At 43.5% G+C, this 22,515-nt stretch overlaps 1 protein-coding gene across 1 annotated transcript in view; it reads right to left on the reverse strand.

Annotated features, from left to right (window-relative positions):
- Positions 1 to 22,515, reverse strand: part of SCFD2 (sec1 family domain containing 2) — a 578,236-nt gene that overhangs the window by 449,059 nt on the left and 106,662 nt on the right. The window contains exon 4 of the mRNA XM_075859720.1: positions 11,050 to 11,225. Coding sequence (XP_075715835.1) covers positions 11,050 to 11,225 — 176 coding nt within the window. The remainder of the gene's footprint in view (positions 1 to 11,049; positions 11,226 to 22,515) is intronic.

Below are 22,515 nucleotides of genomic sequence, written 5' to 3' on the forward strand. Positions count from 1 at the left end.
CGATAAAATCGCCGAGTGTCTGTGTCTTCTATGGCAGCCGGGGGTCTAATAAAGACCCCCAGGTCTGCCTGCAGCGAATGCCTGCTAGATCATGCCGCAGGCATGACCTAGCAGATGCCTGTCCGTTTTAAACGAACAGGCAGTAATACACTGCAATACAAAAGTATTGCAGTGTATTATAATAGCGATCGGAGGATAGTGAAGTCCCCTAGTGGGACTAGTATAAAAGTAAAAAAAGTTTAATAAAGTTAATAAAAAAAAAAGTGAAAAAAAAAATATGAAAAACCCAGCTTTTCCCCTTACAAAATGCTTTACTATTAAAAAAAACTACAATAAAGCAAAAAAGTTACACATATTTGGTATCGCCGCGTCCGTAACGACCCCGACTATAAAGCTGTTACATTATTTAACCCGCACTGTGAACGCCGTAAAAAATAAAATAAAAAACAATGGAAAAATTGCTGTTTTCTGTTAATCCTGACTTAAAAAAAATGTGATAAAAAGTGATCAAAAAGTCGCATCTACTCTCAAATGGTACCAATAAAAACTGCAAGTCGTCCCGCAAAAAACAAGACCTTATACAGCTATGCCGACGCAAAAATAAAAAAGTTACAGCTCTTCGAATGTGACAATGGAAAAATCTAAAAAATGGCTTGGACATTAGGGCCCAGAATGCCAGCAGGGGGAAGGGGTTAAAGTTTCTTGCCACCGTGTATTTAATGAGTTACGAGTCAAGACAGAGATGGCTACATCTGTACGCTTTCTCTCCTACTAAAGAAAAATAGATGGGGGTGTGGCTAGGCACGGATGTGAGCGGTCGCACAGTACTTCGGCTCCGAGTGGTGAACCATGATAATCATTTTACAGAGAAAATACTGCTGCCAAAATTCCCTATCACTTGAGGAAAAAGGGTAAGACGCCCACGAGAAGCAAAATGGGACCTTCGAGGACGTCGGCCATGGCTGAAAAGCTTAAAGACTTCACTGTCTGCTGTTGAAGAGCCTGCGATGCCTGTTACAGTATGTTCACACGGCCTATTTTCAGACGTAATTCGGGCGTTTTACGCCTCGAATTACACGGGAAAAACGGCTCCATTACGCCTACAAACATCTGCCCATTGCTTTCAATGGGGTTTACGATGTTCTGTTCCCACGAGGTGTAATTTTACGTGTCGCCGTCAAAAGACGGCGCGTAAAATGATGGCTCGTCAAAAGAAATGCAGGACACTTCTTGGGACGTTTTTGGAGCCGTTTTTCATAGACTCTATTGAAAACCCATAACGGCCGTAAAAAAACTATGCGAAATTGCAGCGAAAAACGCGAGTGTTCAAAAAAGTCTGAAAATCAGGAGCTGTTTTCCATTGAAAACAGCTCCGTATTTTCAGACGTTTTTGGTTAAGCGTGTGCACATACCATAAGGCTGGGCTCACACGAGCACATTAACGTCCGTAATTGACGGACGTATTTCGGCCGCAAGTACCTGACCGAAAACAGTGCAGGGAGCCGGGCTCCTAGCATCATACTTATGTACGATGCTAGGAGTCCCTGCCTCGCTGCAGGACAACTGTCCCGTACTGTAATCATGTTTTCAGTACGGGACAGTTGTCCTGCAGCGAGGCAGGGACTCCTAGCATCGTACATAAGTATGATGCTAGGAGCCCGGCTCCCTGCACTGTGTTCGGTCCGGTACTTGCGGCCGAAATACGTCCGTCAATTACGGACGTAATTAGTGTGTGTGCACATACCCTAACACTTACCTCAGCTGAGGGAACCGCCCCACACGAACTGACCTTGCAGCAGGCCTCAGAGACACTGTTGGCGGCGATCCTGGAAACGAAGATGTCAGTCACAACTAAAATTGAGGAGGTTAAAAGGTGGATGTCTGTTTCCTGCGACAGGACTTACATAATCTAAGGGAGAAGGTCACTCCAGCTGAAACCAGGATCTCTGACATAGAGGATCGAACTGCAAATATACCTCATACGCTCCGTGGCCTTAACGGTAAGGTGGAGTTGTGGCGTCAAAAAGCTGATGATCTTGAAAATAGACTGAGGAGAAATTATTTGCGGATCATAAGCCTCCCTGAAAGGGCAGAGGGTCTCAGACCGGATGAATTTTTTGAAAAATGGCTTAAAAAGAGTTGTTCCCGGATACTATTTTCTCGCAGGCGTTTGCTGTTAAAAGGGTGCACCAGGATGTCCGAGTTGTCTCGTTTTGGAACATGGTCTAATTTCAAAATCAATTTCTCCAAGTCTGAGGCGTTAAATGTTTCTCTCCCAGGCCCGTTAGTATCGCTTCTCCAAAGTAATTTCCCCTTTTCATGGCCCTCCAGAGGTATTACATATTTGGGTGCCCGTATAAGTGGGGATCTTACACAATTGTTTACAAATAATTTTATCCCCCTACTGGCCAAGTTTCGCACTGATCTTAATTCCTGGCATAAGACTGAGTTTTCCTGGTTTGGTCGTATCAATATTATTAAGATGTCTCTCCTCCCCCGCTTACTTTATTTCCTGCAGACGATCCCCATCTCTATCCCATCCTCCTATTGGTTGCGGCTTCAGCGATGCTTCGGCTCCTTCATTTGGCCAACTGGTCGTCCACGTTTGAGCCGGGCTCTGCTGACTCGTTCCAGGGGTACGGGTGGGGTTGGTCTGCCGGATTGTCGGCTCTACTATCTGGCGGCAACTCACGCACGGGTTTTAGATTTTTTTCATAACCGTGAATCAAAATTATGGGTCCGTTTGGCTCAACAACTATGTCCCAGTACCCCATCATCCCTGCCGTGGATCCTGCCCGGGAATAGACCGACTCAAGCCTCCTTTGTGGTTTACCATACCCTCATGGCGTTGAGGTCCTTAGGGCCTGGAAGTACGCTTATAGACCCTCTGGGTCCTTTAACTCCTATCACAGATAATCCAGACTTTCCTGCTGGTAAAGCTGGTCGCTCCTTCCTAGGCAGGTCGTCCACCGGCCCCATGTATTTTGCTCAGGTCCTCTCCGCTTCCTCTCTTCTCCCTCTAACCTCCATCTACCCCGATGCCGTGCCCCTAACTCGCCATATATATGAATATGCCCAGTTAAAACATTTTTATGGAACAGTTAACCGACGCGCACATCTTCACAGGGTGTTGACGGACTTTGAGCGCCTATGTGTCTCCTCCCAGCCCCCTACCCATACCATATCCACAATATATAAATTACTCCTTTCACAGCGTTCCCAACAACTCCCCTCCTTCTGTGGGGCCTGGGAGAGAGAATTACATACTACATTTACTGACGCACAATGGAAGAGGTGTTTCTCCCTCTCACAAAAAGCCTCTATAGCCATTAGGGCCCAGGAAACTAGCTACAAAATTGTCTCTAGATGGTATAGGGTCCCGGCTGCGCTTCATAAATGGTATCCGTCTGTGCCTGACAAATGTTGGCGCTGTGGTGCTGCGGGAGGCTCCATGTCACATGTCTGGTGGAGTTGTCCCTTGTTGAGGAGTTTTTGGGATGCGGTACTTAAATTAATAGTGGAGGTTACTGGAGTCTTTGTCCCCAACTCTCCGGAAGCAGCTCTTTTATTCATGTTCCCGATGCCAATACACGTTTATAAAAGCTCCCTAACTAGACATCTCCTTCAGGCGGCAAAATCAGTGATCCCGCGCAGGTGGAAAACGGCCATACCCCCAACATTAGATGAGTGGTTTCGGGAAGTTGCCTTGATACAGCGAATGGAACACTTGGTGGCTCACTCCCTGGCAGCTGTGGTAAAATACACGTCTACATGGTCTCCCTGGATAGTGTTTCTTTCTTCTCCTTCCTACCTCACGGCTGTCACCTGAGTCGGCCTATGCCCCTGTGAAATGTACTATGGCTTTTGCTCGTTGCTGATTTTCATTCATAATACGCCGGAACTGGAGTCCAGGATCCCCTTGTCCTCTCCCCTCCCTCCCTCCTATCCCTCCCTCTCTTGGGGCCTTTCTCTATACTTTCTCTTCCCCTGTCTAGGGTAATGTGCCTCTTCTTCTCTGTTTGAATTAAGTGGTCTAGCTGTACCTCCTGTTGTTATGCCTCTAGGATTACTCATACTACTGTTGTACACCGACCATTCTTTTGCATGTTGAGATGTGATGCACATTATTGATTTTCCCTTTGGTGTTTTGTTTGTTTTTGCTTTGGTCCACTGACCTTGTTTGTTTTTTATTTAAGGTGTGGAGGTCTCCCCTCCACTATGTTTTGTAACTTTTGTGTTCTGAAACTTTTGAGTTCCTGCCAAGCCTCCACCTCCCCCTCCGTTGAAACCCTCGGCCATTACTGGCAAGACTACTGAAGTGTAAAGATCGGGACTCGGTCCTACAAGCTGCATGACGAAAGGGGGAGATTACGTTTGAAAGCACCACGGTATGCATTTTCCCCGACTTCTCCCCAGAGCTGCAACGCCAAAGGGCTTCATATGACCAAATTAAGAGGCGACTGCAGGAAAGACAGCATATCCTGCTTGATTGACAGTAGCCGATGGGGACCGATCGTTATTTTTCTCTACTCCAGAGTCGGCTTAACAGAAACAAGAAGTCGCTGAGATTGCAGATATTGGCAAGATTTGGTGACTATGATTCTTGAAATTACATTTGCAGATATTCACCTGGTGTCCTCCCAGTGTGGAATGACTGGATCCCTCGCTGCGGCACATTGCTTTAATATATTGTTTTATAATATCTCTGATTGCTTAGATAACATTCACTAGATTAGTGGGGTCAGGGAGGAGCAAGCTTGAGGGCCTAGACTATTTCTAGTTTACTGCTATAAGGATCTATATGATTTCATGCGAACATGTTTTTTTTCTACTGCTCCTACCTTATAACTCCACCTTGAGTAGGTTACACTTTATTTTATATGGCACAGTATAGCACATAACAGGGGGAAGCTACTGGCCAGCGTATGTTACATCTGTGATTCCAATGTGTGTAACCCCTTAACGGTGGAAACTACTCCCTATTCAGTCTACTTTACATGCCACGAGCTTCTATTGAGCTCCTGTTGAGCTCGCATATTCACGAATGTTTAAGGCTTCTGTTCTCTATCCTGCACTTCGGAAACGTTTATTATATGATTTGATATGGGATCTCTGTGTATGATACATGTTTTTCTCCCTGCGACATACTCTTTTGGGTCTTGTGTGCTGACACTTGCACATTGTTTTGATATACACTATGGCATCACTTAAGATAATGACATGGAATGTGAGGGGGATGGGAACGCCAAGGAAAAGAAACATGATTTTCTCTGAGCTTAGGAGACATATACCACATATTGTATGCCTCCAAGAGGTTTTGACTGCTTTTGATTGCTGACACAGTACACTTTTTGAGCAAACCTGGGATTCAATGGGGAAGACATTCCTTTCGATCTTCCTTCTCTAGGGGGGTGTCCTTGTTGGTCCATAAAAGTCTTCGGTGGGAGACATTACATACTAAGATAGATGGGGAGGGACAATACATTTTTGTTCATGCCAATGTGAATTCCACTCCTTTTTTTAGTTTTGGGTGAGTACAATCTACTGCATCGTTCTATTGCTCTGCTTTGGGAAGTCATTTCCTTTGTACCCACTTACCAGGAGGCCAGAGTTATCCTTCTGGGTGATCTTAATCTCACTTTGGATTAGTCTATGGACCGTTTCACAATGTTATATGGGCCTAGCGCGTCTTCCTGTACTACTCTGTTGGCTTCATTAGTGGAAGAGATGGGATGGATAGATCTATGGATGGTAAGCCAACAGGGCGTCAGGGAGTCTTCACCTCCATGTTGAGTATTGCTCACCTCCCTAGGGGTGTATCAGATCATAGCCCGTTACTTCTTCACTTGAAACAGCACACTGCTGGTCTGAGGGGCTCTCTTAAGATACATCCATTCTGGCTACAGCTAGTTAAAGTTAATGATAGAATTCCGGACCAACTTGATGTTTTTGTAGAGGCACATAGTCAAGAGCGGAATGGGTTATTGGTATGGGATACCTTAAAATCCTATCTGAGAAGTTGTCTGCGGTCCTCTATATCATATGTCAAGCATTCCTCAGCCCGACAGGAAGCAGAACTAGCTAGCAGGTGTAGGGACCTGGAGGATGTGTTTGTTGGTGATCCCTCCTCACACAACATGGACGCCCGGCTTTCGGTAGGGAGAGAATATTTTCTCCTTATACAGGAAAAGGCAGATCGTACACTTTTCTTTACTAAACAATCTTTTTTTGAATTGGGCAACCAATCCTGTAAATTATTGGCTCAGGTAGTAAAGATGAACACTATGTCTTCCCAAGTCCTGCGTATTCGCAACTCCCAAAATAATATATTTACTTACCCCCAAGATATTTTGGGCCAATTTGCCGGTTTTTATAGGGACTTATATACCTCAAGGGCCCAATATTCTATAGTGGAATTAGACGCATATTTTGAGGAGATTCCATTTTCAAAGTTATCGTCTGACAGTAGTGCGATTCTTGATGCTCCTTTCACGGTTGAAGAAATCTCTGAGTGTATCTTATCTATGACCAAAGGGGCCCTGACGGGCTGCCATAGAGCCCATGGCTATCGCAAGGACGCAGCTTTTCAGGGTATTCATATAGGATTGTGTGAGGATCGCATAGGGCTGTATGCTGATGATATGCTGCTCTTTTTAGCTAACCCGAATGTCTCCCTGCCCAGGGCAATGATGTTGATGAATGCGTTTAGTAGATTCTCAGGTCTACATATAAATTGGAGCAAATCATATCTCACGAGTCTTCATTCTAATAGCTGCGGTTGGGATTCACATTTTCAGTCTCTGCGGGTAGTTCGCAGTTTTAAATATCTGGGTATTTGGATCTCTAGAGATAGTACACAATCCTATGACATTGATGTTTATCCCTTACTATCGTATCCGAAGGATAAATTTGCTGTTTGGAAGTTGCTCCCCCTGTCGGTAGCTGGTAGGATCAACCTACTTAAAATTATAGTGCTTCCTAAGATGTTATATATATTGGAACATGCTGACATACTGGTTCCTAAATGTTTTTTAATTTGGTGAACTCTTCGTTCTCTCCCTTTATCTGGGGCTCAGGAAGACAAACTCAAGCTCAGTATTCTGCAGAGACCAAAAGATTTAGCCGGGGCAGCTATTCCAGACGTGTTTATTATTTAGCCGGTCAACTATGGTTTATTCAGACGTGGATTCAGATGCTTCCTTGTCCAATGCAGAGCACCATATAGCTCATTTCCTTCGCATCCCCTGTTTATGGCCTATTTTAGAACCTCATGACTTTCGCCCTAGACATTCCCTTCCCATAATTAGACTAGCCACATGCCAAAAAACTGTTAAATCACTAAGACATTTTTGCTAAAATGCCTATTTGGTCTAATCATGGTCTGTCCCACTTCCTGCGCTTCAATGATCCCACCTTTTGGGAAGCCCTGGAGGTGACACGACTGCAGCACCTGATAGATGGTGAAGGCCACACTTTATCAGCAAGGGAAATTCAGGATATGTACCAAGTTCCCAAAAGGGATACATTCAGATGTGTACAATTACGACATGTTGTGCACTCTCAATTTAGGGAGGCTCAGGGTCCTATCTCCTCTTTGCCGCTTATAGGGGCACTTAGAACTCAGGGCCCGAGGGGGCTGAGCTCGGTATTTTCCTACATGAGACCATATTCCTAGCCAGAAAAGCTATTGCCACCCGCTGGATGGGAGACATTTCCCCTACAGTTTCTCAATGCCAGAAGTTGGTGAATTCAGTACGGTCATACGAAAATTTAGTGTACAAACATCGTGGTTGCCAACATAAGTTCATGAGTGTCTGGGTTGGTTGGTGTTTGCCTCCTCATATCTCTTTTAGCGTGGGCGACCTTCGGGCTTCCCTACCACAAGATATAATATCGAACGGCTGATATAGATTAAACCCTGTATTATTGTACTGTATTCCGCTTTTCCTGTATCCTGTTAGACGCATCGTGATGTATTGTATGTACTACCCGCCTGCGTGCGGTGATTAGATCTGAACAGTATTGCGCTTTTCTCTTTTTATGCACCTCATAAATTTTACGATCCGTATCTACGGCTGATGTCTAATGCTAGATTTGCGCAGTGTGATCAATGTTGTTCTCATGTTACGGTTTCCGAAGTACGCTTTTCTTGTATCTCACGCAGTACGTTATGTTTATCCTGTCTATGTTTTTTTTTTTTTTTACTTGGTTTATTGTAAAAAAAAAGTAACAGATGTCTTATGTAACGTGGTGTAAATAGTGCTCAGAAAAGAGCAGCCAGAGAAAAATCATATTCCATGTGGTTGACTATAGAGTGCGGGCTATAAAAGGGCTGTGGCTTGTTGGAGGTTATTGGGTAAGTGATAACTCCATGGCTTCATTGTATCTAGCTGCTTATTGCTTCAGCCAGTCCCAGGGTGTTTCTGACTTTAAGATTAATATTCATTTTTTCTTCAGATGACTGTGATGGGGATTCTTTGCAGTACATTGTATGAGAAGGTAATGACCGCAAGTTTCACTAAAAGACGCCAATAATGTTTATGTATTTTTTATACTTTTAGATAGGGGGAAGGTATGTACCAGGTATGCTGGTATCCAGTCATTGTGAAAGTGCTACACATACAAATTCTACAAACGGAGCCAGAAACGTATTTACTTGTGAAACCAAAACAACCAGTGTGTATTATGTAACGCGCCCAACCATACTCAGCATTTGTGAGGATGGTCACGGTGTAAAATGTAAAGCGGTGTTTGTTTATAGTCTACTTTGTGGTTTGCAGAATTTACAAAACATTATTATTTACACTACAGTCTGGAATATCAATACTTTTGCTACCAATGGACTCTTCTAAGGTAACCGTCATACTGTTACGGTCACAGATGGTCCTTTGTCCCTCTATTATCATCTAATGGAGGTGATTACCCTTCTTTATTAGTAACCACTGACATTGGGGATAATAAAACTACATAGGGGTCAGTTTAACTATATAGAATACCTTCCTCAAATTGTTATTAAAATATCCACATTTAATTGGTCATGTAAAATATTTTAGAAAAGTTCATGTTTTAGAAGCTCAATAAATACATGTCCCTGTATGTAACCATCACAACCACAATTAATTAAACCAATTCATTATTTACATTGCTTGATGCTTTTAACCCCTTGGTGTGGAGACCATTATTTTTTTATTTTTCTGTCGTCATAGCCGTATCAGGCCACTTTTTTTTGTTGTATTTTTCAATAGCACCATTTTGGGGTACATATAACTTATTAACTTTTGTTAACCCTTTTTGAGTTCTCTGTGTGGCACACGGTATAAGTGTTATCTTTATTCTAAAGGCCAGTACAATTACGGCGATACCAAATATGTACAGAGGTTTATTTTTGCTTAACAATTTTTGCACACAAAAAACCCTTGTTTTTGCATTCCAAGAGCCGTAACTGTTGTCGTTTTACATCGATATAGCCATATGTAGGCTTGTTTTTTGTTGGTACTATTTTGGGGTACATAGAACTTATTGATTAACTTTTAAATATTTATTTTATTTGGAGGGGGTGATGGAAAAGAAAAAGCAAATTCCGCCATTATTTTTTTGGTACTGCATTCCCAGTGCAGTTTAAATAACACGCTACCTTTATTGTTCAGGTCGTTAAGATCCATCTTTATGTGGAAAGTGACAAAAAAAAAATATATAAAAACACCACCAGAAATTAATCTGGTTTAAATAATATGTAATTTTCTGTTGGTACATTCCAATTTAACAGAAAAAAGTAAAATAAGGACCAAATACTTATTTCCAAATATATGTAGTGCCCACTGGGTATCTGCTGCACTTATGCATATCATAATGCAATGTTTAGCACTTCATAGAGTGAATGGGGGTTAAGGAAATAAAGAACAGTCATGTTCAGAATATAATATTTGCACAATGGAAAGTGTCTGTTAAATTCAAAGCACCAAATGACTTTTCACATTTACTGCTGCTACAGATGTAGCCATCTTTATCTTGACTTTTAACGCATCAAATAAACAGTGGCTAGATCCCTTATCTTGAGTTTTTCAATGACTTTTCAATGGCTTTTGTTTTGTGCTATCACGCCACAGCAGGTTATCAGAATCAAGTTAAAGATGGCTACATCTGTACATGGTTAAGCATGTATAATGTCCTTAGAATGTGCGGTTACTTCATCATTATCTACACCATGAACCAAGTCTGCTGTATTATCAATGGGAAAAATAGAGGCAATGAGTTTGCTGCCATCTATACTATATGCACTTTATAATTTATATGCACTTTATAATTTATATGCAACCAGGGTGGATTCACATTGTAATTTACATTTCAGCCACAGTTCTTCAGCCAATACTTTGTGAAATGACTTTTTTTTTTATAAGATGCCACACTGGACTTGAATTATTTGAGCTAGACACATTAATACTGGTTTATGACCGGCATCAATTTAAGTAAAAATATACAAGACTTGTATCAGATACTAATAGTGTGGCGATGAGAGATTGCTCCCTTTCTAAATTTCGACTCTTTCTCAATAGCAATTGGCAGTCAGTAACTTTAGGAAATGGTAGCAACAGGAATTATTTGTTGACAATGGCACTCAGCAAAGAGAATTTGTAACTGAGCATTTATAACGAGTACCACTCAATATTTTAGGGCCTGGTACTCAGTAACATCATTTAAGTAATAAAACTTGGGAAAGGGCCTCCTTCCTTCTCACCCACTCCTGTTGCTGGCGTTGTCCATACTCCCTATTAAACAGTAATAGTAAAATCAGCAACCCCCTGATAGTGACCCTCAGTGACTATTTACGTTCTCACAGCAACTCATAAATGGGCAGGTGCCTTCTGGAAAGAAAAAAAAACTACAAATCCATAACAATTACATAAGACAGCACCAACAATTACCCAACCTGGTAAAGGGCATTCATGTGCAGTTTTATAGTGTTTGCCGCACTGGATGTTACCAGGATGTCTGCAGTTAACCACTTTACCATGACAGTTGTACAATATTATATATATATATGGAATTTACCTGCAAGACAAGCCTTTCAAATGCAAGGAAGGTGTCCCACTTGGTGCTTTCGGGATGTTTTAACGCCTGGACTGCAGCCAATGCCAGCTGCAATAGGCCACAGTGGTCTTCTAGAGCTTGATTGTTTTGTTTGAAGAGCAGGGCGTGGGATTTAAGTTGCTCGGGGGTAACTCTACCTGTAAATAACAAATAGAGACAACATTAATAACATATTGCATGTAGATATACAATTCCTAAGTAAGAAAATAACAAAAGTAAATAAACAAAATAGATGACATCTCGTTTTGTGTCTACAGCGCCAATGCAGACCTATGCGTCTTCATGGTTACAAATAAAACCTGCGTAGTCTGATCCTGCAGACATATATCACTCCCTGCATTGTCTATTTCTTGCTAACTTACCAAATGTAGGTTAGCAAGAAGGAACTGAAAGTACCTAACAATTTAGAATTTTTTTTACGTAGGGACTTAAAAAGGAAAAAAAATTGCAATAAGCAATACAGAAAATCCTGACGGGGTTGGGAAGAGTTATCAACAAAATATTTTAATTCAATATTCGATTCTGTTCACAGCAGCGGCATGACTTCCGTTATAACAGAGCCATTACAGACATGCCGGATCACTTTTCAAACTGATACTAAGGAACTCTGACTAAGGACCCTATTTGGGCCCGATGAAATTCTGCTATTTTTTTTACGGAATAGCACTGCAGACTACACTATTCTTGCTGTCAAAAATACCAGAAAGTTCAAAAGAAACCCAGACGGAACTCTTTAACCCAAATGTGACAAGACCCAAAGCGTGCTAGATTATCTATAACGGATAATCAAAGAAAAAATTTCAGAATGTACTTGAGTAGGTCTAGAAATACAACTAGAAATCAAAAGGCAACATACAAAATACATTACTATCACTAAAACGTCGACTAGATTTAAAATGATCTTAGTGTGCTGGACTATCAGACTTTTTGTATACTGAATGGCAGCTTAACAGAATTTACGCTGGTTTAGGTTTGTGGCTTGAAACAATATCCACTGTTGCAAAATAGGCATTTGTAATTAATCATGGAAAAATATTACATTTATGTACCGCAAATGACTGTGTCATTTAATTTTTCTCTTTTTGTAAGCATTTTAGTTAGTTTAAAGAAAATAAAAGTTCTAGATAAAAGCAAAACAGATTGAGGTCTATCTAACGGCTTTCTTCAAAAGTGCTCAACATCAATCTGTCGGATCGTAGCGTACAAAAGAAGAAAAAGTGCTGCATTTCTTTAAACTAAACATGAATCAACACCTGAAATAACATGTTAAATGCAATATCAGTGTGACCAAGTCTGAGGCTACAGCCAGACAAAACACAGAAACCTCAGCAAAAAGTGGAACTTGTAGTAGGAGGGTTAATAAAGCAAAGGGCACGGATTGAATCACAGTGCAGCAAAGTTTATACAAGAAGGGCTTCACATTTTATCTAACCCTCCGAAAACGACCCTGGGAATAGACAGTGCGGTTCTTCCAGTGATGGTTACAAGCAATCATTTGTAGCGCTGCATAATAGCTGTCGTCTTAGAATTATGACAAAAAAACCACCATGTATAAACAAGCCCTTAAACAATTAGTAAAAAAATAAAAAGGTAACTGATACAACATAAGCAAGCAGCCTTTACCAGCCCGGAAAAAAAGCGGAATGAAATCCTTAGGCAGTTCAACATATGGTTTTCATTTCCATTATGAAATATAAACAAACGTGACATTTGTAATATATAGCCTTTATGTCTTAGAGTGACTCTAGGGGGCGCTGCTTACAAAGACACAACCAAAACCAGATATTAGTGCAAATTCTCAGCAATCTTGTTTTTATTTTTACTTAAAAAAGTCCAGTTTCAGAAAACTGCAGACAAAGAGTAAGTCTCAATATATTCTGTTTTAGTTTTTTCCTTGGTTTCTGTAATACAGGCCACTAAGCCTCCGTCCACTTAGTATATAGAATATAGACCTGAATAGGAACCATATACCAAGTGAATGCAGATCTGTAATGGCAGGAAGGAGGTGAAGGGAAAGTGAGCCCTAATCTACCCACCGCCCTGTCCCTGCCTACTTGCAACGACCCGCCCTAGGCGACGGGGTACAACTGGGCGGCGGTCCCTACGCTGTCTAAATGCACGGGAGAACAAACAGGGAACACGCAAGGGAAGGGGCAGTAGCCCACGGAACGCCGCGAGGAAACGGAGCGGTGAATGAGTAGTCAGGACCAGGATGAAGTGGAGTATACAAACGTGAGCACGGAGAAGGAAGCAAGCCAGGGGCAAAGCGAAGCAGGTTAAGCGGAACTGCAGCAAGGCAGAAGCACGGCAGAAGCAGGCTGGAGCAAGCAGCAGTGGGGCCAGGAATCCAGAAGAATTACAAGCACTGAGGAAGAGAACACGGCAGGTAATAAAGGACAGGGGGCGGAGCTAACTCCGACTGACCAGGCCGCGATAGGCTCTCCCACTCCTGAGCCTGCCACCCTGATTGGTGGGAGACGGTGTCAGTCTAACAGGTCTGGCCTCAGGTGTGGATTGATTAATCCCAGGAGTATACCTAGACGTAGTACCTGGCAGATCCCTAACAGTACTCCCCCTTTTATGAGGGGCCACCGGACCCTTACTAAGAGGACCCGGTTTAGTAGGGAAGAGAAGGTGGAACCTCCTGATCAATACCCCAGCGTGAACATCACGGGCAGGTACCCAAGTCCTCTCCTCCGGCCCGTATCCTCTCCAATGGACCAGGTACTGGAGGGAGCCCTGGACCATAATCTTGGCCACCTCGAATTCCACCCCCTCAGGGGTGAGAACGGGAACAGGAGGTTTCCTCGAGGGGGACCAGGACGGGGAGCAGCGTTTAAGGAGGGAGGCGTGGAAGACGTCATGTATGCGAAAGGATGGGGGCAGCTCCAGACGGAAGGATACAGGGTTGAGGACTTCAATGATCTTATAAGGTCCAATAAATCGGGGAGCAAACTTCCTGGACGGGACCTTAAGGCGCAAGTTCCTGGACGACAACCAGACCAAATCCCCGACGACAAACCGGGGGTTAGCAGAACGTCTACTATCAGCCTGAATCTTTTGTGCGCTCTGGGACGCCTCTAGGTTCTTCTGAACCTGGGCCCAGACAGTGCACAGTTCCCGATGAACATCCTCTACCTCAGGATTATTGGAACAACCAGGGGAAACGGAGGAGAACCTTGGGTTAAACCCGAAATTACAGAAAAACGGGGAGACCCCTGACGAGTTACTGACCCGGTTATTCAGGGAAAATTCAGCAAGGGGAAGGAATGAGACCCAATCGAATTGACAGTCAGAGATGAAACACCTTAAATATTGTTCCAGGGATTGGTTAGTCCTTTCCGTTTGGCCATTAGTTTCGGGATGGAAGGCGGAGGAGAAGGACAGATCAATCTCCAACTTTTTACAAAAAGCTCTCCAAAATAAGGAAACAAATTGTACCCCTCTGTCAGAAACGATATTGACTGGGGCCCCATGGAGACGCAGGATGTGTTTCACAAACAAAGAAGCTAACGTCTTGGCGTTAGGTAGCTTCTTAAGGGGCACAAAGTGGCACATCTTGCTGAAGCGGTCTACTACCACCCACACCACCGACTTGCCCTGAGATGGGGGCAAATCGGTGATAAAATCCATGGAGATATGGGTCCAAGGTCTCTGGGGAATGGGCAAGGAACGTAGTAGGCCCGCAGGTCGGGACCTAGGGGTTTTGGACCTAGCGCAAACCTCACAAGCGGCGACGTAAGCCCTAACGTCTTTAGGCAACCCAGGCCACCAATAGTTTCTGGTAATGAGGTGTTTGGTGCCCAAGATGCCAGGATGACCAGATAGAGCGGAGTCATGGTTTTCCCTGAGTACCCTTAGCCGGTATTGCAGGGGAACAAACAGTTTGTCCCCAGGGACGTTCCCGGGAGCTGAACCCTGATCAGCCGCGATATCAGAAGCTAAATCAGAATCCGTGGCAGAAACGATTATACCAGGGGGTAAAATACAAGCAGGATCCTTCTCGAAAGGAGGATTGGCCATGAAACTACGTGACAGAGCATCAGCCTTAATATTCTTGGACCCAGCCCTATAGGTAACCAAGAAATTAAATCTGGTAAAGAATAGTGCCCACCGAGCTTGTCTAGGATTAAGCCTCCGGGCCGATTCTAGGAAAACCAGATTCTTGTGATCCGTAAGGACCGTTACCTGGTGTCTGGCCCCCTCCAGGAAGTGCCGCCACTCTTCAAAAGCCCATTTAATGGCTAGAAGTTCGCGGTTGCCAATATCATAGTTACTCTCCGTGGGCGAAAACTTCCTAGAGAAGTAAGCACAGGGGCGGAGATGGGTGAGGGAGCTGGTACCCTGGGACAAGACGGCCCCCACTCCCACCTTGGATGCGTCAACCTCCACAATAAATGGCTCCTCTTGGTTGGGCTGAATCAGCACGGGGGCCGAGATAAAGCACTTCTTGAGGGTCTCAAAGGCCTGGACGGCCTCAGGGGGCCAATGGAGGACATCAGCACCCTTGTGAGTAAGGTCCATAGGGCTTCACCTATGTTGCCTTCCTATAGTCCTTTTATGACCTTCAAATGTCAGATAGATTACTCAGTAATCACCATCATTCGCTAGCTAGCGAATTAGAATATCCACAATCTTATCTATAAAAATGACAGGATATCTCTCTATATACCTTTCTAATTTACATGCCCTTCTGTACCACTATTTATCTTCCTTTTCTTTTCTTCTTCCCAAGTGAACCAACTTTTTGGACTTATACAAGTATCTGGACACTAATTTCACACATTTATCTGGAGTGTAGACAATACATACACATACATTGGAATACATACCTGATTCCTATTTGATCTCCCGTCGTTGTATCTTCCAGGCACCCAGATATGTGCACTTATCCATATATCCGTAGGATTTGGCTAAGTTAAGTTAAACAATGAGACTCATCTACGCTACTATATATCTAGATCTTTACTAAAAAACTCATCTAAGTCCCTCTATGTCTCTAGTGCGCAAGTGCGCTCCACGTACCCCCTTTGTAAGCCATACGAGCTAAGACATACGCCTAAATGTCTCTTATAAATGTCAAAATTGACTAAGTCCGATCGGTCATTAAATGCCCATGCGCCGCCAAGAGACCTAAATGAGTAGCTTATAAATGTCAAAATTGACTAAGTCCGATTGGTCATTAAATGCGCATGCGCCGCCAAGAGAACTAAATGAGTAGCTAATTCTACTATGTCCAACCGGGATACTGATGCCCATGCGCGTTCGGTACACCCTAATTGGTTGTACTTCCCCTCACATATTGGTCCACATTCATATCAAGCGATATGGAGGATTTTCTTGCGTATTCTTTTGCCCAGACATGCGCATTGGCCACTATCATCACATACGTATAAATCATTCAAGCCTGGCCAGGTGCAATATGCGCATGCGCCACGAGCAAAATTCTGCAAAACTCGAAAAAGACACTGAGTCCGATCCTGGACTCAATGCTCATGCGCATTCGGCGCATTCTTATTGGCTACACTGATACGGCCCTCACATTGGCTAATTCCTATGTCAATCTGGGGATGTGGAGGCTCGTCCTCGTAATCGAGACTCCATTGGTTCCTACACAGGTGAACACTGTGGATTACGAAATGGAAGTCTTTAAAGGAAGTAACAATACGTACACGCGCTTACTAGCCCCGTTTTGATCCCCTGAGGACGCTGTGTTGACAGCGAAACATGTCGGGGGGGCTAAATTTATTGTTTTAAACAGCCCTACTTGTCTAGCAAATCCAGCACGCGAATCTAATTTTGAATTTAACCTTGCATCTGTCCCAGCACGGCAGTCTGCAGCTGTCTAGCTGTCATATCTGTCACTGGACAAATTCTAGCACTCTGTGCTCTGTCTGGCAATACATGCAGACGGAGTGCAATCTGAGCGTGTGTGGCAGCAACATCGGCTATAACTTTTAACTGTTTGTATTTATTGTTTATGTCCACCTGGACATTCTTAGTGGCAAAATTAATAAAAGTTACTTTTTAAATAATACCAGTCAGCAGTTGGGAAATTGGCTTTCAGTGTGCCCTGGTACATTTAGTTATTTTTGTATTTATTACGTGCCTGCCAACTGCTGGGGTCTTCCCAGTATTTAAGGTCCGTAAGAGGCTTAGCGACGACCGAGAAGTTGGCAATAAATCTCCTGTAATAGTTGGCGAACCCTAAAAAACACTGTAACGCCTTAAGGGAGGCAGGTTGGACCCATTCCGCCACAGCCTGAACCTTGGCAGGGTCCATGCGGAATTCATGAGGAGTGAGGATTTGCCCTAAAAATGGTATCTCCTGTACCCCAAAGACACATTTTTCAGTCTTAGCAAACAGATTATTCTCCCGAAGGACCTGGAGCACCTTCCTGACATGCTCCACGTGGGAGGACCAGTCCTTGGAAAACACCAGTATGTCATCAAGGTACACAACAAGAAAATTACCCAGGTAATCTCTCAGGATTTCATTAATAAAATTCTGGAAGACAGCAGGGGCATTACACAACCCAAAGGGCATGACCAGGTATTCGAAATGACCCTCGGGTGTGTTGAACGCAGTTTTCCACTCATCCCCCTCTTTGATGCGGATAAGGTTATATGCCCCCCGTAGATCGAACTTAGAAAACCATTGGGCTCCCTGAACCTGATTAAAAAGATCCGGAATCAAAGGAAGTGGGTACTGGTTCCTTACGGTGACCTTATTCAGGTTACGAAAATCAATGCACGGCCTAAGACCACCATCCTTCTTCCCCACGAAGAAGAAGCCAGCACCTACAGGAGAAGTCGAGGGGCGAATGAAACCCTTGGCCAGGCATTCTTGGATATACACCCTCATAGCTTCACGTTCAGGACATGAAAGATTAAATATCCTACCCTTAGGAAGCTTGGCACCAGGCACCAAATCGATGGCGCAATCGTAATCTCTATGGGGGGGCAACACCTCGGAGGCCTCCTTAGAAAACACATCGGCGAAGTCCTGAACAAACTCAGGAAGCGTGTTTACCTCCTCCCGGGGAGAAATAGAGTTAACAGAAAGACATGACATAAGACATTCACTACCCCATTTGGTGAGATCCCCAGTATTCCAATCAAACGTGGGATTATGCAACTGCAACCAGGGAAGACCTAATACCAGATCAGACGATAATCCCTGCATCACCAGTACAGAGCACTGCTCCAAATGCATGGAGCCAACCAGGAGTTCAAAAACAGGAGTATGCTGAGTAAAATAACCATTAGCAAGGGGAGTTGAGTCGATACCTACTACAGGGATAGGATAAGGTAAATCAATAAAAGGCATCTTTAGAGACATAGCAAATTCCACAGACATAATATTAGCAGATGAGCCAGAATCCACGAAAGCACTGCCCGTGGCAGACCGGCCAGCAAACGAGACCTGAAAGGGAAGCAAAATTTTATTGCGTTTCACATTAACGGGAAATACCTGTGCGCCCAAGTGACCTCCCCGATGATCACTTAGGCGCGGAAGTTTTCCGGCTTTTTATTCTTGCGCCTGGGACAGGTGTTCAGTAGATGCTTGTCGTCCCCACAGTAGAAGCAGAGACCATTCATTCTGCGAAACTCCCTACGTTGTCGAGGGGACATGGAGGCCCCGAGTTGCATAGGTACCTCCGAGTCCTCCGTGGAGGGGCGAGGAGACGGGACCTCGGGGGGGATCGCAGAAAGGTCAGAGGGGAGCACATTGAAACGTTCAAGCGGACGTTCCCTGAGACATCGGTCAAGTCGTACTGCTAGGGCCATAACCTGGTCAAGGGAGTCAGAAGAGGGGTAGCTAACCAGCAGATCCTTCAGGGCGTCAGATAATCCTAACCTAAACTGGCACCTTAGGGCCGGATTGTTCCACCGAGAAGCTACGCACCACTTTCTAAAATCAGAACAGTATTCCTCAACCGGTCTCCTACCCTGACGTAAGGTCACCAGCTGACTCTCGGCTAAAGCAGTCCTGTCAGTCTCGTCGTAAATGAGTCCGAGGGCAGAGAAAAAACGATCAACAGAGGAAAGTTCAGGGGCGTCAGGAGCCAAGGAGAAGGCCCACTCTTGGGGCCCTTCCTGGAGTCGGGATATGATGATACCCACCCGCTGGTTCTCGGAATCTGAGGAGTGGGGTTTTAGGCGGAAATACAGTCTGCAACTCTCCCGGAAGGAGAAAAACGTCTTACGGTCCCCTGAGAACCGGTCAGGTAACTTGAGGTCGGGTTCTAGAGGTGAGGTGAGGGGTACTACTAAGGCAGCGTCACCCTGGTTGACCCTCTGGGCCAGGGCCTGGACCTGTAGGGAGAGGCCCTGCATCTGCTGGGTCAGGGTCTCAAGGGGGTCCATGATAGCGTCAGCGTAGGAGAAATGGTAGACTAGGTATGGGCTTGTAATTATGTAATGGCAGGAAGGAGGTGAAGGGAAAGTGAGCCCTAATCTACCCACTGTTTTTTACTAATTATTCTGCCCCCTCTGTATCTGTTGGCGCTCTCCACTAGTTCTTACTTCCCCTTTAATTTTGTCCCGCCCATCTGCTTTATCTGAGGTGCGGTCACAGAATCACGTGACCGCACCTCAGATAACTAATGTAATCCCCACCATTCCAAAATATATGTACCCCACCATAACTGTAGATACTATCAGGGCAGGCAGTTTTCGGGCACTGGTGAAAATGGTGACGCTATTGAAGTAGAAGCAAATAATGAACGGAGCGGACATTGAGGAGGCTGTGGACCAATAGGAAAGCCTTAAACCCAGGACTTCTGACTTATATACCCGGGTTTGAGGCATCCTATTGGTCCACAGTCTTCTCAATGCCCGCCTCTTTGAATTCTTTGCTTACGCCTCAATGCCTGCCCCATTTTCCTCATTAAAAATTCCTCAGTGCTTGTGCACTCCCCGGCATGAAAACAAATGTGTCCCTGGAAAACCCCTTTAAGTTTTTTCTATCTTCAACCACCACTAGGGGGAGCTAAGATGCTTACTACATACTATGCATCTATTGAACTCTATAATAAAACCATATGTAGTAAGCTCCTAAACTCTACCTAGTAATGGTTGCAGTTAGAATTCTATTATTTAACAGGATTTGCAATGCAAATTTTAGAAAAAACGGAGCTCCAACCCCTAAAAATACAAATGTAGAAATTACCTAAAAACGACATGGGATTAAAAGTTAAATATTTGCTTTAAGGCAATCTATTGTACAGTATAGTGTATGTTTTACTAATAAATTAACATAACTGGGCAAAAATTATACAATAGATGATCCATTTTTTTTCATTCCGTGCAAGAATAAATAGTATCAATTTTCAACCCATAGCCCGCGTAATGAAATACAAAACAATAAAGCAGCACTAAAAACTTGTTTCATTCAGCGCATAAGGAATAGTCCCTCCAACTCCAAAAGAAAAATATGGTGTGACATAAAAGAAAAGTTCTAAAGTTCTGCTGAGGTGCAATGTAAAATACCACAACTGAGCTGCCACTCTTATGTAACGTGAGAGCTGTGCCATTTCCCAAAATGCAACATGTTTTATTCCTGTGTGGCCATCATGCATTAGGGAGGAAAAAAAATTTATTTTAAGAAGGTTGATTACCCTCTGGTGAACCAGGAGCCAGTAACCATTCACTGCAGGCCCATGTCAGTTTGCCACACATCAAATGAAATTCTAGAAGCGGTTCCTAAGGAATACGGACAGGTCTCACTTGACAGTTTGAGGTGAGAATAATGAAAGACTTCATAGTTCCTAATGAGAAATGCATTTACATGAGTGATCTGGAGGATATGAGCAACGGATCCCTTTACTTCCATACACAAAGTTAACAGTCATCAGCTTACCTTGTGTAGGGAAAGAGAAGGGTCACTTTATACTTTACGTAAAACACACCTTGGTAATAATAATAATGATGATGCCGAGGTCATCTCATTAAAGTATTTACAATTGGAGAATTATTTTTTAGGACTGTCAATAGTGTCAAGTAAAAGGACAAGCATATACGGCATGCTACACAATCATCAAGCAAAGACAAGGTCAGAAGACGGACAGGGTCAAGGTTTACGAACAGCAATGTAGTCAAGCAAGCCAAGGCCAAGGGTCAGGACATAAAAAAAACAGCAGAAACGCAAGAATACTAGAACACTGGAGTAACGTAAGCCAATAGATTTGTGAATGCTAGAGAAATTGTGTATTCAATGTGTATCTTGGTGCATCATGACATATATGTAACAGGCGGAGGAGCAGCTCCGGCACTCTTGGACTAATGGCCAGGATCGTAGAAACCTTTCATCTTGACCATTTCAACAATAAAAGGGGTTTTCTAAGATCCCCAAAAAATAAAAACCAAGTAGGCAAATTCAAGACTATATTTCTATTAAAAAAAAATTGTTACTTACCGTGACTCGCATTACTGTAGAGCGCCATTTGTTCACACTACGTTGAGGGCATTTTTGTTTACTTTTGCTTCCTTGCACGCTTTAGCACCATGCATTAGGCTCCTCCCTGTTGTATCTCCTCACTCCCGCTTGTAACTGCCTGACATCCTGCGCCATATCGAGTACAGCAGGGACCATGCATGCGTGTTCCCCTGCTGTGTAAGTGCATGCCCCCTCACTAGTGACTTGCCATATAAGGGGCTAAGACTATTGGCTCTTAGCCCATGTGATCAGTACACAGCATCTCAGTGGAGACTGAAGGAAACGTGACATCAGAGGTCACGTGACACAGTGCGAGAGCAGAGGAACGGGTCACTTTTGAAATTGTAAGTTAATTAAAAAGTTTAAATGTATCTGCTTGTAAAAGAGATAGTAATGCCACACAAAATAGTTACGAGTTTACATTTTCCATATGTCTACTTTATATTTGCATTGTTTTTTGAACATTTTATTTTTCTAGGACGTTACAAGGCTTAGAACTTTAGCAGCAATTTCTCACATTTTCAAGAAATATGTGTTAGAAAGTCCCCATAAATCACCCCATTTTAAAAACTGCACCCCTAAAAGTATACAAAACAGCATTCTCAAAGTATCTCAACTCTTTAGGCATTTCACATGAATTAAAGCAAAGTAGAGGTGAAATTTTAGAATTTCCTCTTTTTTTTTTTTTTTGGTCGAAATTCATTTGTAATAAAAAAAAATCTGTAACACAGAAGGTTTTACCAGAAAAACACAACTTAATATTTATTGCCCATATTCTGCAGTTTTTAGAAATATCCCACATGTGGCTCTAGTGTGGTAATGGACAAACACAGGCCTCAGAATCAAAGGAGCACCTAGTGGATTTTGGGGCCTCCTTTTTTTTTAGAATATATTTTAGGCACCATGTCCGGTTTGAAGAGGTCTTGTGGTGCCAAAACAGTGGAAACTCCCCAAAAATACACCATTTGGCAGACTATAAACCTCAA

This window comes from Rhinoderma darwinii, chromosome 1, assembly GCF_050947455.1.
Source record: "Rhinoderma darwinii isolate aRhiDar2 chromosome 1, aRhiDar2.hap1, whole genome shotgun sequence".
NCBI classification, from domain to species: Eukaryota; Metazoa; Chordata; class Amphibia; order Anura; family Rhinodermatidae; genus Rhinoderma; species Rhinoderma darwinii.